General features: G+C 42.2%; 1 protein-coding gene across 4 annotated transcripts in view; it reads left to right on the top strand.

Moving 5' to 3' along the window:
• The window catches only part of LOC307039311 (uncharacterized protein), a 794,762-nt gene that overhangs the window by 415,233 nt on the left and 364,388 nt on the right, over positions 1–15,141 (top strand). For all 4 annotated transcript variants that reach the window (XM_079681226.1, XM_079681225.1, XM_079681224.1 and 1 more), the window contains exon 2: positions 12,660–12,700. In XM_079681226.1, coding sequence (XP_079537352.1) covers positions 12,660–12,700 — 41 coding nt within the window. The remainder of the gene's footprint in view (positions 1–12,659; positions 12,701–15,141) is intronic.

Genomic DNA, 15,141 nt, shown 5'->3' with positions numbered 1-15,141 from the left:
TTGGAAACAAAATCCAAAAAAGTGTTGAACCTATTAAGAGCAGTGGCTGGATGTGACTGGGGGGCAGACAAACAGGCATTAATCGACATCTATCGGGCAATTATGAGGACAACACTGGATTATGGGTGTTTAATATATGCAGCAGCAGCACAAACGTCATTACTAAAAATTGATAGGTTACAATATAAAGCGTTACGGTTGTGTATAGGTGCAATTAAGTCAACCCCTACTAATGCAATATTAGTTGAAGCAGGAGAGACTCCATTGGAGCTAAGAAGAGAGAAAATTGCTCTTGCTTATTGGGTCAGGTTAAAAGGAAGTGGGGAAGGAAATATCACAAACAAAATACTACAGGAGTGCTGGGAATATTCTAAGTTTCAGGGGCGTGGGTTTGGATGGACAAATAAAGAAAAAATAAGGACATACGGCATGCATGAGTTAGAGTTTTCACCATCAAATCCATTCAGTAGTGTACCCCCATGGCTCTTTCCAATAATAAATATAGATGTGAGTATTGTAGAAAAGAAAAGAGAGTGGCAAATAAATGAAGTAGGACTCAAAACAAGTTTGTACCTCAGGAATAATTATCACAATTACCTCAAAATATATACAGATGGTTCTAAAAACAAAGAAGAGTGTGTCGGAATTGGTATATATATCCCAGAATTTAAAGTGTCAATATCAAAAAGAGCATCAGACCAACTTTCAGTGTATACAGCAGAAATGCTGGCAGTAGTAATAGGATTACAGTGGGTGGAAGAGGTCAGACCAGACAGGGTGGTGATATGCACAGATTCATTATCCAGTTTACAAAGCATACAGTCAACAACAACTGCCAGAGAAGACATACTCATAGAAATCAATCACAGCCTGTTAAGACTTCACAGAAGCGGCATAGATCTGCAGTTCTGCTGGGTGCCTGCGCATGAGGGGGTGAAAGGGAACGAGTGTGCTGATAGATTAGCAAAAAGTGCACTACAAAAGGAAATCACATTACCAGTTCAACTTGGAAAAGGAGAAGGAAAAGCAGTTATTAAGAAGAAAGGGATGGAGATCTGGCAGAAAAGGTGGGAGAAAGACCAGAAAGGCAAAGAATACCATCAAGTGCAAAAGACAATTACAATTAATATTTATAAAGAAAGAAACAGAAGGGAGGAAGTAATGATAGCTAGGCTCAGACTAAATCACACTGCATTAAATGGTACGCTGTATGTCATGGGGAAAAGTGACAGTGACAAGTGTGGGAACTGTGGAGTTAGGGAAAATGTGGAACATATTTTATTACATTGTGTCACCTATAGAGTTGAAAGAGGGAAATTAAGGGATACAGTTTTAGAGGCAGAGAGGGAGTGGAATGTAGCGGGTATTCTGGGAACAGAAGGAGAAGGAGTAAGAGCTATCAGAAAAGCACTGTTCACCTTTTTGAGGGAAACTGGGATAGGGAAAAGAATTTAACAGTAGACCATGGATGATTTGTTTTTTGTTTTGTTTTATTTATTTTATTTTATTTTATTTTATGGTGATCTTTTTGATATGCTGGTTTATTAGAGGACTGACATGATGATACACACTCGTGTACAGTAGGTGGCGGTATGCAACCAAAAGCTGTTTGCGACCCGCCATTAAAAAAAGAGAAGAAGAAGAAGAAGAGGGAAACATTTCCACACACATGACCTAACGACCCAGGGTCCTAACAGTTGGTTGAACCTGGTCAGTCGGAGATAGTTTTCGCAAATGGAGTCTGTTGTTGTGAACGGTGGGGAAATTAACACACAGCTGTAGCGGGTTACGGCAGTGGACCGTGATGGAGCGCACAGCTGTTTGTTTGGGAGTAGCTTTGACAAGGGTAAGTCTTTGTAGTAAGGCAGCTGGTTGTTTGGAATGCGAGTTAGGTCTGGTGCACTGAGTATTTATTCACGGCAGTCACGTACCGTTGGTCTTGTCCCTGTTAGGCTTCAGTACGGTCCCCCTTGGAGGTCGTAGGGGGGGCTGTTAATGTGGTTTGAACGCGGTTGGAGCTATTGGCTCGGGAGCACGCCGAGGCTGCAGGTGGAGTTGCCAGTTTTCTGGTCGCTTCGCAGAGTTTACGTTATTAAGTGCGTACATACCGTAATTAGCACCTGAAGACTAGGGGGGAGTTTAGCTAGTTTCTTTGAGGCAGTTAGAGGGACGGGCCGCGGTAGCGTGTAGGCTGTGTAAGTAGCGTGAGCGTGCCACAGTGTTGTCACGATGGAGAGTTTGGAGGATTTTGTGATGGCGCTTTCAGAGGAGCTGCTGGAGGGTTTCTCACGTGAGCAGCTGATCTGTGTTGCTGAACATTTCCACTTGGATGTTGGGGATAAAAGAATGAAAGAAAACATAAGAGGGATTGTTAAAGCAAATCTGTTTGAGTTAGGTGCTTTCAAAGGGGGAAAGTATACTGTTGATCCTAGCAGAGACGGTGTTGATATGTCTGGCTGCCGTGATGCCGACCTGACTTAATTTTTGACGGTTAATATTTTAACAGTAGGCACTAAATACCCGACTGATGCACCTCACGTCCTCAAGACGTTGCTAAAAACATCAAAAAGGCTCTCCCTCACAGAGCTGAACTGACCAATCATAATCTGGGTCCCGTCTGAGGTCACCCTAGCCTTCAACTACATGGCAGCAAATCAGCACACTCCCGTGACCATAGATGCCGAACACTTTCGACTTTTAGAGCGCTACACAGTAGTCCTTTACGAAAAGACAAGTGATTTGGAATCTGTAAATGAAGCACGGAGAGAGATGTTCTGCCAGAAGAACAGAACGATGGAACACATTCCACAAACACAAGATTCCCTGCTGCAGCACTTGAAGCGAGTTGCCTACCAGTCCGGGATCTTGGCAACTTCTAAACTGGCCCAGCAGCGGACACCCAGTCCAGAAGGATATGTATAGACTTTAGATAGAGACAGCCTGGTCTGGCTTCCAGTGTGGAGCACTTTACCAATGGCTTCAAAAGCCTGCACTGAACTCGCCAAGTGTGGTTATAAAAGTGCAAGTGGCTGTGGTGCAAGGTGCTCATGCAAGAAGGCACATTGGAAATGCACAGAGCTTTGCAGTTGTAAAAGTGACTGATAATGTAATTATAGTCTATGTCAAAATGCTTTATGTTAAAAAAGGAAGCAAATAAAGTTAAATTAATGCATATTGTCCATTTATCAATGTATATGACTTATATTAATGTAGCCTGTGACCTATACTCAAGCTGTGTAGGAACCAAGTAAAAAATGATGTGAATTAGGGGTGTAACGCTTCACAGAAGTAACGGTTAGGTTCATACCTCGGTTTGGGGGTCACGGTTCAGTACGGGTTCGGTACAACAACAAAAAGTCCCAAATGCATAATTTGTTTTGCTGTTATTTATTTTTTAACAGTATTAGAAGTTTTGGTATGAAAATAAGGAACTCTAACATTTGGAATCATTAACTGTATTACACATTTAAAAACAAACCACAAAGAGTAACACACACACTCAGATGGCCATATTAGTTATAATGGCTGATGTCTAAAAAGAATGTCTTGAATATATTAAAATAAATAATAAAGTGTTTCAATCACAATCAATAAAAGGCAAGACATAACTGTATAACATCTCCTGATGTCAAAATATAAAATAAATATAAATATATATAAAATATAAAAATCTGTACTTAGGAGCAATGTCTAACATCTGTAATTAACTTGTGAGTGTGTGAGGCCATTATGCCTAAATAAAGGTACTCAAGCTTGAAGGATTAGTTGAATTATTTGAAGTATTAAAGTAAGGTGTTATGGCAGGAAAGTTAAATCTGGTATATTCATTTTAATGTCACCTTATATATATTCATGTGTGTTAAATTTGAAGGGACAAAGTATATTTTCCCTCCCCAATATATTGAGGTGAAGTCTTTGTGTTTAGAGAGGGATGCAAGCAGGGGACATCCTAATTTGGGGATAGCTCCAAAACTCTGGAATGTTTCCCTCATAAAAGAAGAGGGTGCGTTACACATGCTTAGGGCAAATGTGTGTGTCTTCATTGCAGTAAATATATGTGCTGCATGATTACTGTTCAACTATACCTCTGTTTTTATTCTTTCATGTGTGGGTACTAAATGGCTACAAACATTGTGGAGAAATTAGCTTAAACATGTTTTATTAGTCTATATGAAATGGAAGCAGCTTTTATGACAGGGACGAGAGAGCTGGGGGAGGGGACATTCTTCCTAAGATTTTCAGCATGTCAATTATCAGAGAAATCTACTTGTTTTAAATAGATGTGTGTGGTTAGTTACTTTGTATTAATAATAACAGTATGTGTAAAGGAAGCTGGAAATATACAATGTGAAACCTTTTATTTGAAGTAAAGATGTGAACAATAGCTCAAATGGCGGGAGGGGCTGTAGGACAAATGAGTGTGTTCTCTATATTAGGCCTGTGTGAAGTTTGACTATTTGAAAAGCATCTCTAATACTGCTTAAGAGCACAGGTAATGTGTTCCTCGTTATTATTGATATGAAAGTGATTTACATGTATTACGTATATTTAGCCAACTATAACAACTATATCTTAAAACATACTTTTAACTTGTGTGTGGTAGCCTGAGGCGGGAAGATGGACACAGGGACAAAGGGCCATAAAGGGGATGTGTGTGTGCTGGCTGCAAGATGTGAAATAACATAAGGAAACTTGTTGTTTAGAGCAGGTTCGTACCAGACGCCAAAAGGTGTCTGGTCTTCGTCAAACTGAAAGAGACTTTTTGTTTCCGGGTTTCTTCTGCTGTGTCGCACTGATTGGGTGCGACAGGCCATGTGTTGGTCTCTCCCAATAAGATGACCTCTGGGGGAAAGCACGCACACACCTCCTTCTTTGTTTTTAATATGAAAGCCTGTGTTTTCCTTTGGTTCGCGCTCTTGTTTTTGACTGGCCGTTCCTGAGACCTGTCTCACACGGTGGTAGAACCTGAGCCCGGAGTACTCTGCAGAGTGCTTCGTGATTCCTTTGTATTTGTATTGTTACTTTGTATCATTAAAACAAAATTATTGTTTAACTTGCATTCTGGTGTTTCTTAATCCCTTCCTTTTTACGAATTTACCCAGTTTACCAAACGATACGCGGAGACGAGGTTGGTTTTAAACATCCTCCAAATCTCCAACAAGCTTTACTCTATTTTCGAGTTTTTCTTCAAAAATATGAGTTTGTCTACATTGTCAGTAGTGAGGGCAGATCTGTTGGCGGTAACTATGTCACCTGCCGTCGAGAAAACCCTCTTGCTGGGGACTGAGACTGACTCAGATGTGATTGAGCATGTTTGACGTGTTACCACTAGCATACCGCACCGCTGTCGAACAACGCCGACACACCGTCCTCGTCCGATCCACGACTCGCACCCCATCATTGTTGTAGTCCACAGGGAGCCCAAAATGTTCCCACACATCTGATTTAAAGGAAGCAGGTGGGTCGTCTAGCTCCTGTGTGTTGTGTGAACTCGCCATAGCTACTAACTTTTCTTCTTCATGTATTATGTTCATTTTGTTGTGCTTTGTTCTTCATTTGTTATTTACGGGCGGCTGGCTTTTAGGCGCAATACCGCCTCCTGGATTATATATAGTGTAATACTGCCCTGAGTGACAGACTTTTTTCCCACTCGTAAAAAAAGGCGTATTCGCCGTGTGACTGCATGTGCCGAGCCGTGACCTCTGAACCGTGACGGTACGGGACGAATATGGATACCGTTACACCCCTAATGTGAATACATTGCCAGTATTACCATATTTATTTGATCTCGGTACAAATAATCATCTAGTGATATTCTTAATAACTTTAATGCATTGCTTGACCTATAAAATGTATACTTTGACACCAAGATTGACCTTCTAAGTGGCTTGGAAGCCGAGATATTGGCACTTATAGCTTTTGCATGGCGGTTCATCTTGGAAATCCCAGATGGCTACCATCCGCCATCTTAATGAAGTGGCTCCCCCTCCCCCAATTTAAACACAATTATTATTATTATTGAAACATGACCGGTAAGTTTCAAATTTGTCGGGTAAAACTAATTCTTTCCGGATACTTGACCGGCAAGAAAAAATCCTAACGGAAACCCTGATCCATACATGTTCTCCCTCCTTTCCAGACTCAATGGAGCACTTTATTAAATAAACTTCTTCAATTTTGAACGATGCTTATTTTGTATAACCATGTGTACTAATTTACATTCTGTCATTTTAAAGGGGCATCAGATGAATCTGCCGGAGTTTGGAGCCATATTAAGACACGATATGGCTTAGAATCTAAATCATAGTTATTTATAGAGGCAGTATATTGACTGAAACTTTTTTTATTTTTCTCTTTTTTACAGGAATCCCAGCTCATGACATGCAAGGGGTTGTTTTGGAACGAAGCTATGTCAAGCTCTCAATGACTCTTTTAGAGTTCAACAGTTATATTTGCCAAAGTCTTCCTAAAATTCCCTTGAATATGATTGGGTTCACTCTGGCAAGAGCCAACAACTCCAGGCTACTAACACGCAGGCTACTACTATGGTAGACCTTAAAAGATCTGTTGGCAGGAGCAGGGTTTATATAATCCCGCAGGCAGACAAACATCGTTAGAGGTGAGTTGTTGTTTTGAGCATATTCTTTACTACTGTTACTTTGTTAAAAATTCTATATATATCTATGTTATACTTAATTCTTGAATATTAGGACATTGATATTTGTTTTTTATCTTATTATGAATTAATCTCAGTACATTTTCGAAAATAAACATAGTAAAAGACGGTTGGATGTAATTGTTACCTCTTCTCAATCAACAGGTAGAAGGTTTGCATTCCGCACAATGCGAAATGCTAGGACTCCAGAGGTAAAGCTTTATATGGCTGTATAGTTCAGTATTTGTAGTATATACGTTTTAAGGACATTAACATTTCATTGACCATTTTTACTTTCAAGATCATTGATAGAAGGTCACGTTTAGAACAAAAAACAGGTATTTATAGATAATGGTGTTTTATACATAATTAATACAAATAATAATATTCTATGAATAGTGACCTCTTAAAAGAAAGAATCTAGGAATTCCATCAATTAATTTTTAATTGATTATTCTGATGAGGAGGAAGAGGACGAGGACGAGGCTTTTGGGGCTTTGGAAAGTGATGTCTTTCCCGTGGTAGGTTTTATTTTTCATTATTAAAAAATAGGACAACATTTGTTTCCAGGAACTGATAATGACACATACTAAATGCAATCATTTTGCCACATTTCCAAAAGCACCAGTACCCAAGACAGACAACCCCTCTTCACCAGTCATGTATAATGGACTTTATATATATTAAATGAATTAGGAAGAAGTGAATCTGGCCGTCCTTTTAAGTGACTTCAAAAAGGAATTAGTTTCTGATGGCCTAGTCAGTAGTATCTGCATCAGGAGAAAGAAACTTCTTGAGAGTGCAATAAAAGCCATCTCAAGGGTTACATTCTGCTGGAACCATTCCCCCTACATAGAATTTGTAGGAGAAGATGGGGATAACATGGGAGGAGGACCACAGAGTTTTTGAGGTCTGAATAACCTAATTTAGTGTATGATTCTTAATCATAATGTGTCCTCGTTTTCAGATTGACTGCAAAGTTATAGTACTGTATTTTTTTCTCAATTGATTTATTGTAGACTTTTGATGATAGAAGTACAGACATCCATGGGAATATTCGAGGGAAAGGCTGGTTAGGTCATCCTTACCTATGACCAAGCGGCATTAGATGGCCACAAGTAAAACGGAGGTCCGTGTATCAAAGCCCAGGATCCCAGCCTGTACCAGCTGATGTGAGGCCAGGAGCCTCAACTGGAGCAATTTGACTGCAGTGTGCTGCCTGATCCGGATGTTCAAAGCAGAGTAAAAAGGGTGCCTGATTATTTTTATGTTATTAATTGTTTAATATTTCTTAGGATTTGATAAAAACAAATACATTCCTTCTTGGTCAGTCAAAGTTTGTAAAAGCATACAAAGCATTTCTACTAAACCTTTGTAATTTATTAATCCGGCTACATTGTTTTATCTCTAAGATCCTACAGTGCAAGACTGCAGAGGACCTGTCTGCCCTCCAGCAAGACTTGGGGGACTGGATCTCTGAGTGTGGCGTCCCTGGCGTCTTCAGTGCCACTATCGGAGAAATTCCGAAGATGTATGCCTATGTAGTTAAGCACTACATATTTCTCAGGTAAACAAAAACAGTTGTAGACAAAAAACTATAAAGACATTATAAAACACTGTTAATATAAAAGCCATAACTTACTGTATGCTACTAATATTTAACATTTTTAACACTGAATATTTTGTGTTTTAATTGTTCTATTCCTTAATGTAGGTTAAAATGTTGCAAATTATGTTCATCTTTTTTCCTTCTTTCCTATTATCGCTTATTTTGTCTGTTCCAAAATAAAAATAAATGTGTAGTTAAAACATCAGTTTTTCTTCAGGTTATAGACATGTTTGATCTTTGTTGGGTTATAGAACGGCCAAGATGGTGAACCAATTCACGGAGGGCATGAATGCTTTTGGGAACCTGTGGGACCTGGTCAGGAACAACTGGATTGCCTTCCTTCCCTGCTTCACCAACATGAGGACCCCACTGACAAAATCCTCCTTTAAGGCCATATTCAAATATGAATTCACCGGGAAAAAGAGGAGGACACGATATACAGCTGGGAGCTGGTCCTAAACATCATCGAAGGTACATTTTATACCTTAATGAAAATGTAAAAGCACCTCATATGAAATGACTAAAACTCAGTAAATACTGTTATTGATTGATGCTTTACAAAAAAGAAAATTGATTGAATTTAATATATCAATGTAGCTAATGCAAATCAAAAAAGGGGCAAATACACTTGTTGTCAATATACCATAAAGCCAAATACATGTAAACTACATTATTGATTAATCTTTAATTAATTTAGTCCTGATATTATTACGTTCCACATTTGACTTTAAAAATGAAAATAAATATTATTCAAATATACACTTTTGTCATTGGCAGACAAACTGACTGAACTGACGTTTGAGGACCTGCGGATTTTCATCACTGGGGCAGATAAAGTTCCAACACTTGGCTTTCAAAACAAGCCCTCCATTGACTTTTATACACAGGAGGTAGGCGAGCGTCGTTTGCCATATGCCTCAACCTGTGCTATGGCGTTGTTCCTACCAAGAGGCATCACAGAGGAACAAGAGCTTCAGAACATACTGAACCAGTCAGTGAAAGACTTGTGGGGCTTTTTAAAGGTCTAGAAAAATAGACAAGGAGGAGGGGGGAGGAGGAGGAGGATTGGGAGGGTGTGCAGAGTATGACGATAAGATGAGGGAGAAAGTATTACTGCAATGTTGCACTGCCCCTCACACTTAATAGTTTTTTTGCCCTCACATTATGTTCTTTCAATTAGAACATGTTTTGTATCTTTCTAACACAAAGCAGATACCTGTCCTTTAAGTCAGTTGTTCCAGTCATTGCATTTTGGAGATCTTGCAGTTGTTCAGAGCTCAGGATAATGTGTGGTTGTGGCACTATCACTGCTCGTTTAAGATCGTCATTGTTTGCTTGCAACTGATCGAGCCGTATGCCATGTCTTGCCAAGCCATTTTCAATATTTTCTTGACTGTAGGGATCTTTTCCAAAGACATTGTCTATAGCTGTTGAATGTTGCTCCCTGTTGGCTAGCCTGCCCTCCATCAAGATATGTGTTGGTGTACGACTGTTAGCAGTTCTTAGTGTATGGTTGTGTCACGGCTTGGCTCTCAGCCATAACAAACGCAGCGATGAGACGATGACGTGAGTATGGAAAAAAGAGGAGTTTATTCACACTCCCCAAAACAACCGACCACCAAACAGGGTTAACAAGCACTATGCAGGAGGATAGCTGTTCCGGGCTGCTCTCCCTCCTACGTTCCCCGGGCAGAGAGAGAGCCACTGCAGCCTACTTAGATCCTTTATGGAGGCGCTGATCAGATTGGGAGCACCTGGAGAGAGGCTGCACCTGGATACAATCAGGGAGAGAGAAGCACACACACCCACACACAAAGGCACACCCACACCAGCATATTCAGTGAAGCAGGGGTCAGGATAATGGGTCCCCCCCCCCCCCTTAAAGTCGATGTCCCCAGGGCCACCGGCACGACCAACCAACCCCATCCCAAACCAAAGCAAAAGGTCATGGAAAACAAAACCCCACATATGGCACTCCCCCAGGACCCTAATGAAAAAAAACAACAACAAAAAACACCACCTTCACACAGCAATCCTCTCCTTCAACGCCCAGCCACACCTTTAGCAACACCAGTATCTGAGAAGCACTATTTAAAAAGAATGGGCAGAGCAAGAAAGATTTATCACAGTATGACAGTCAATATATATACATTAAGGTCAAACCTAACCATACTTGGTGCCATGGGGCACGTGACAGCGCGTCAGCAATAACATTGTCAGACCCCCTAATGTGCCTAACATCAAGGTTGTAAGCCTGAAGAAACAAAGACCACCTCGTCAGTCTTTGGTTAGGACACTTCATTGAATGCAAAAAGGTCAGGGGATTGTGATCTGTGTAAACCAAAATTGGTCCTCCTGCTCCCACATATACAGTGAAATGCTGCAACGCCCAAATGAGTGCTAACGCTTCCTTCTCAATCACCGAATAATTCCTTTGGTAACTGTTAAGTTTCTTTGAAAAGAAACTGACGGGTCTCTCCACCCCCCCCTTGTCAAGCTGGAGCAGAACCGCACCGACTCCCACCTGGCTTGCATCTACTTGGAGACTAAAAGGACTATCAAAACATGGAGCCGCTAACGCCTGAGAGGAACACAACAGAGACTTAACCCTATCAAACGCTCTCTGACAGTCGACCGACCAACTATATTTTACCTTAGCCCTAAGAAGTTCAGTCAAAGGAAACACTGTAGTGGAAACATTTTCACAGAACCTCCTGTAGTAACCCACCATACCCAAAAATCTCTGGAGTTCCTTTTTGGTTGTGGGCTGTGGGTATTCAGATATTGCTCTGACCTTGGCCAGAAATGGAGCCACACAACCCTGACCCTATTTAGGGGCAATGGATGTCCACTCGCGGGAGACGACAGACAGTGGTGCGGTTAGCCAAAGTGACAGACCTAATGTTAGCCCTATTTACAGGCAATGGACGTCCACAATCGGGAGACGACCGACAGTGGTGCGGTTAGCCAAAGTGACAGACCTAATGTTAGACCTATTTACAGGCAATGGACGTCCACTCTCGGGAGAGAGACCTCCAGCATGTGTCCCTGAAATGGAGACTCTGTTTATTTCACTCATCCAGGACAGAGACCGGGGAAATCTCCTCTCTGTGGCCCCTCCAAGACCCCCAAAGGACGGACCAGAGACCTCCAGCACGTGTCCCTGACATGGGCACCTCCATAACCTTGCACACCGTGAGTCCCCGGACTCCCGGACTTAAGCACTCCCCCACGGACTAAACCCAGATGTTCACACCCTACAGAACTTCATGCCCCTGGTTACCCTAAAGGGGGTGGATTTTGCGGTGCTTTACCGTCCGCACATCGGCATCCATATTCGGCCTTATTCACGGCACCACCACCCCTTCTGTGGAGGATATTCTCATGCTCCTGGTAACCCTTTAAATAGTCTGATACTGTCAGGGCTCATCACCACACTTTACAAGCCAGAAATAATGTTTAAATGGTTGGGAAAAGTGTTTTTAAACGTCTGGAAGAGAGTTGTAGCCTGTCATTTTGCAGGATATCATTTAACATGTAACCTCTCCCGGAAATGCACAGAATATGTCCATTTCCAGGAGAGATTCCATGTTAAATTATATCCTGCAAAATGACAGGCTATAACCCAGGAACAAGTGTTTGAAAGGCGGGGAAAAGTTGTTTAAAATAGTCTGATACCTCCAGGGCGCATCACCGCATTTTACAAGCCAGGGAAGGTGTCTGAATCCTGGGTAAACATATTTTAAATAGTCTGACACCTGGCACTGTATTTGCCCCTGGGAACCTTCAAGGTTATATTCATGTTTTATTATTTATTTACTAATCACATGATTTTTACAAAAACAGTATACACAGTATACATATATACAATAGTAATAATAATATAACAATATGCATAATAAAAACATGAAAAGTGGTGAAAATGAGAAAATGTATCCGAAAATAGTGCCTCATAATGCGGGCATGTGGACAGTAGCCAGAGACTCACAGGCACACACACATGCATAGATCCAGGGGGCGGAGCACATGGCTTTTTTTTACCCAGAAATAAGTCTGAGAGGCGGGGAGACTCAGAGGACAGGCTGCGTCACCTCACTTTGTAACCCAGGAAAAGAGCAGGAATTCTGGCTGCGTGAGTGTTAAAAGTGCATTCATCTGTGTTAATCCGACAGCCGCAGAGGTGCTGACGGAAAGCAGGCGGAACAAATTGATTATTTTAACCAGGAATAAATGTTTGCAAGGTGGGGAAAGTGTTCCTGCAGCCCCTCCATAACGGTAATAATGATTAGAAATGATTTCCAGGGCAGAAAGTGGTTTTTAAATGTGGAAAAAAATATGTTAAACTGTTTAAAAAGCACAAAGTGATTTGAGTGCAGTTCTCATGTGTCCCCACAGGAGGGCGCGTCGTCCCAGGGAGCACAGTGCATGGTGACAAGGTACGATTAATACCCTAAAATAGCATGCTAAGCGTGGGTGGATTAGTTTCAAAGCATGCACACTCTGCTCATGTCAGACTTACATTAAAATAGACCGGGAAAAACACCTCTATTTAGCCCCTCACAGAGCCCCAAAGGACGGACTAAGCAGCTCCAGCACGGCTCCCTCACATGCACACTCTGCTCATGTCCGACTTACATTAAAATAGACCGGGAAAAGCACCACACAGAGCCCCAAAGGACGGACTAAGCAGCTCCAGCACGGCTCCCTCACATGCACACTCTGCTCATGTCAGACTTCCATTAAAATAGACCGGGAAAAGCACCTCACAGAGCCCCAAAGGACGGACTATGCAGCTCCAGCACGGCTCCCTCACATGCACACTCTGTTCATGTCAGACTTCCATTAAAATTGACCGGGAAAAGCACCTCTCTTGGGCACCTCACAGAGCCCCAAAGGACGGACTAAGCAGCTCCAGCACGGCTCCCTCACATGCACACTCTACTCATGTCAGACTTCCATTAAAATTGACCGGGAAAAGCACCTCTCTTGGGCACCTCACAGAGCCCCAAAGGACGGCCTAATGACCTCCAGCCTCTCTCCCTCACATGGAGCTCAGGTTATTTCATACCTCCAGGAGAGGGACCGGGAAAACCACCTCTCTGTAGCCCCTGACAGAGCCCCAAAGGACGGACTGAGGACCTCCGGCAACAGTGGTACTTCCATAACCTCGTGCACCGTGAGACCCCGGGCCCCCGGACTTAAGCACTCCCCCACGGACTAAACCCAGATGTTCACACCCTACAGAACTTCATGCCCCTGGTTACCCTAAAGGGGGTTGGATTTTGCGGTGCTTTACCATCCGCACATCGGCATCCATATTCGGCCTTATTCATGACACTACCACCCCTTCTTTGGAGGATATTTTCATGCTCCTGGTAACCCTTTAAATAGTCTGATACTGTCAGGGCTCATCACCGCACTTTACAAGCCAGAAATAATGTTTAAATGGTCGGGGAAAGTGTTTTTAAACGTCTGGAAGAGAGTTGTAGCCTGTCATTTTGCAGGATATCATTTAACATGTAACCTCTCCTGGAAATGCACAGAATATGTCCATTTCCAGGAGAGATTCCATGTTAAATTATATCCTGCAAAATGACAGGCTATAACCCAGGAACAAGTGTTTGAAAGGCGGGGAAAAGTTGTTTAAAATAGTCGGAAAAGTGTTTTTAAATGTATGGAAGAGAGTTGTAGCCTGTCATTTTGCAGGATATCATTTAACATGTAACCTCTCCTGGAAATGCACAGAATATGTCCATTTCCAGGAGAGATTCCATGTTAAATGATATCCTGCAAAATGACAGGCTATAACCCAGGAACAAGTGTTTGAAAGGCGGGGAAAAGTTGTTTAAAATAGTCGGAAAAGTGTTTTTAAACGTATGGAAGAGCGTTTTAGCCTGTCATTTTGCAGGATATAATTTAACATGTAACCTCTCCCGGAAATGCACAGAATATGTCCATTTTCAGGAGAGGGTCAATGTTAAATGATATCCTGCAAAATGACAGGCTAAAACACCCAGGGATACGTGTTTGAAAGGCAGGGAAAAGTTGTTTAAAATAGTCTGATACGTCCAGGGCGCATCACCGCATTTTACAAGCCAGGGAAGGTGTCTTAATCATTGGTACACATTGTTTAAATAGTCTGATACCTGGCACTGTATTTGCCCCTGGGAACCTTCAAGGTTATACTAAGGTTTTTTTATTTATTTAATTATCACACCATTTTTACAAAAACAGTATACAAAATAAACATAACAACATGATTACAACATGATTAACAGGGGCCTGGGGGCCATATTAGCCGTCTAACTTGTACAGTGTACCGGGGAAAAAAGGTTGAGTCCACGGCCCCTTTCCCCTCATCAGGAGTATCAATCGGTCCTGAAGAAGAGGTATCGCTGCTCTCCGCCCCTGAGTCCTCTTCGGAGGTAGCTGATGGTGGTAGACCTCCTTCTGATGATGATGCTGCTGCAGCTGCTGCCGCCGCCCTGAACATGGAGCGGATCTTCAATGCCTCCTTTATTCCAGGCGTATTCGCGTAGAACCGGTCTGCAGTGCTTACGTCGTGGCACATAAACCTAGCGAGAATCGACCTGCTTTCTGGATCTTGGTGATGCTTGATATTGTCAGCCAGGGCAGTGCGCAAGATGGTGAAGGTGACGGCTGTTTCTAGCCCAGCATCAGCCCAAGCCCTCTTCAAGTGAGCGTTCAGGTTCTTGGAAGCCTGCTTCCCCGATGTGAAAAGGAAGAATTCACTCTGAGGACCCGACAAGCCCTCTTTTATCCCCATCCACCGCATGACCCAGCTAAACTCCTTTATTGTAAGCACCAGCTGTGCTTCACCAAATGTCTTGGCAGTCTTGTGATCCTGCATGTGGAT

The sequence above is a fragment of the Notothenia rossii genome, assembly GCF_949606895.1.
Source record: "Notothenia rossii genome assembly, chromosome: 5".
Lineage (NCBI taxonomy): Eukaryota > Metazoa > Chordata > Actinopteri > Perciformes > Nototheniidae > Notothenia > Notothenia rossii.
Note: the sequence above shows the minus strand (reverse complement) of the source record. Positions and strands in the feature narration are given on the sequence as shown.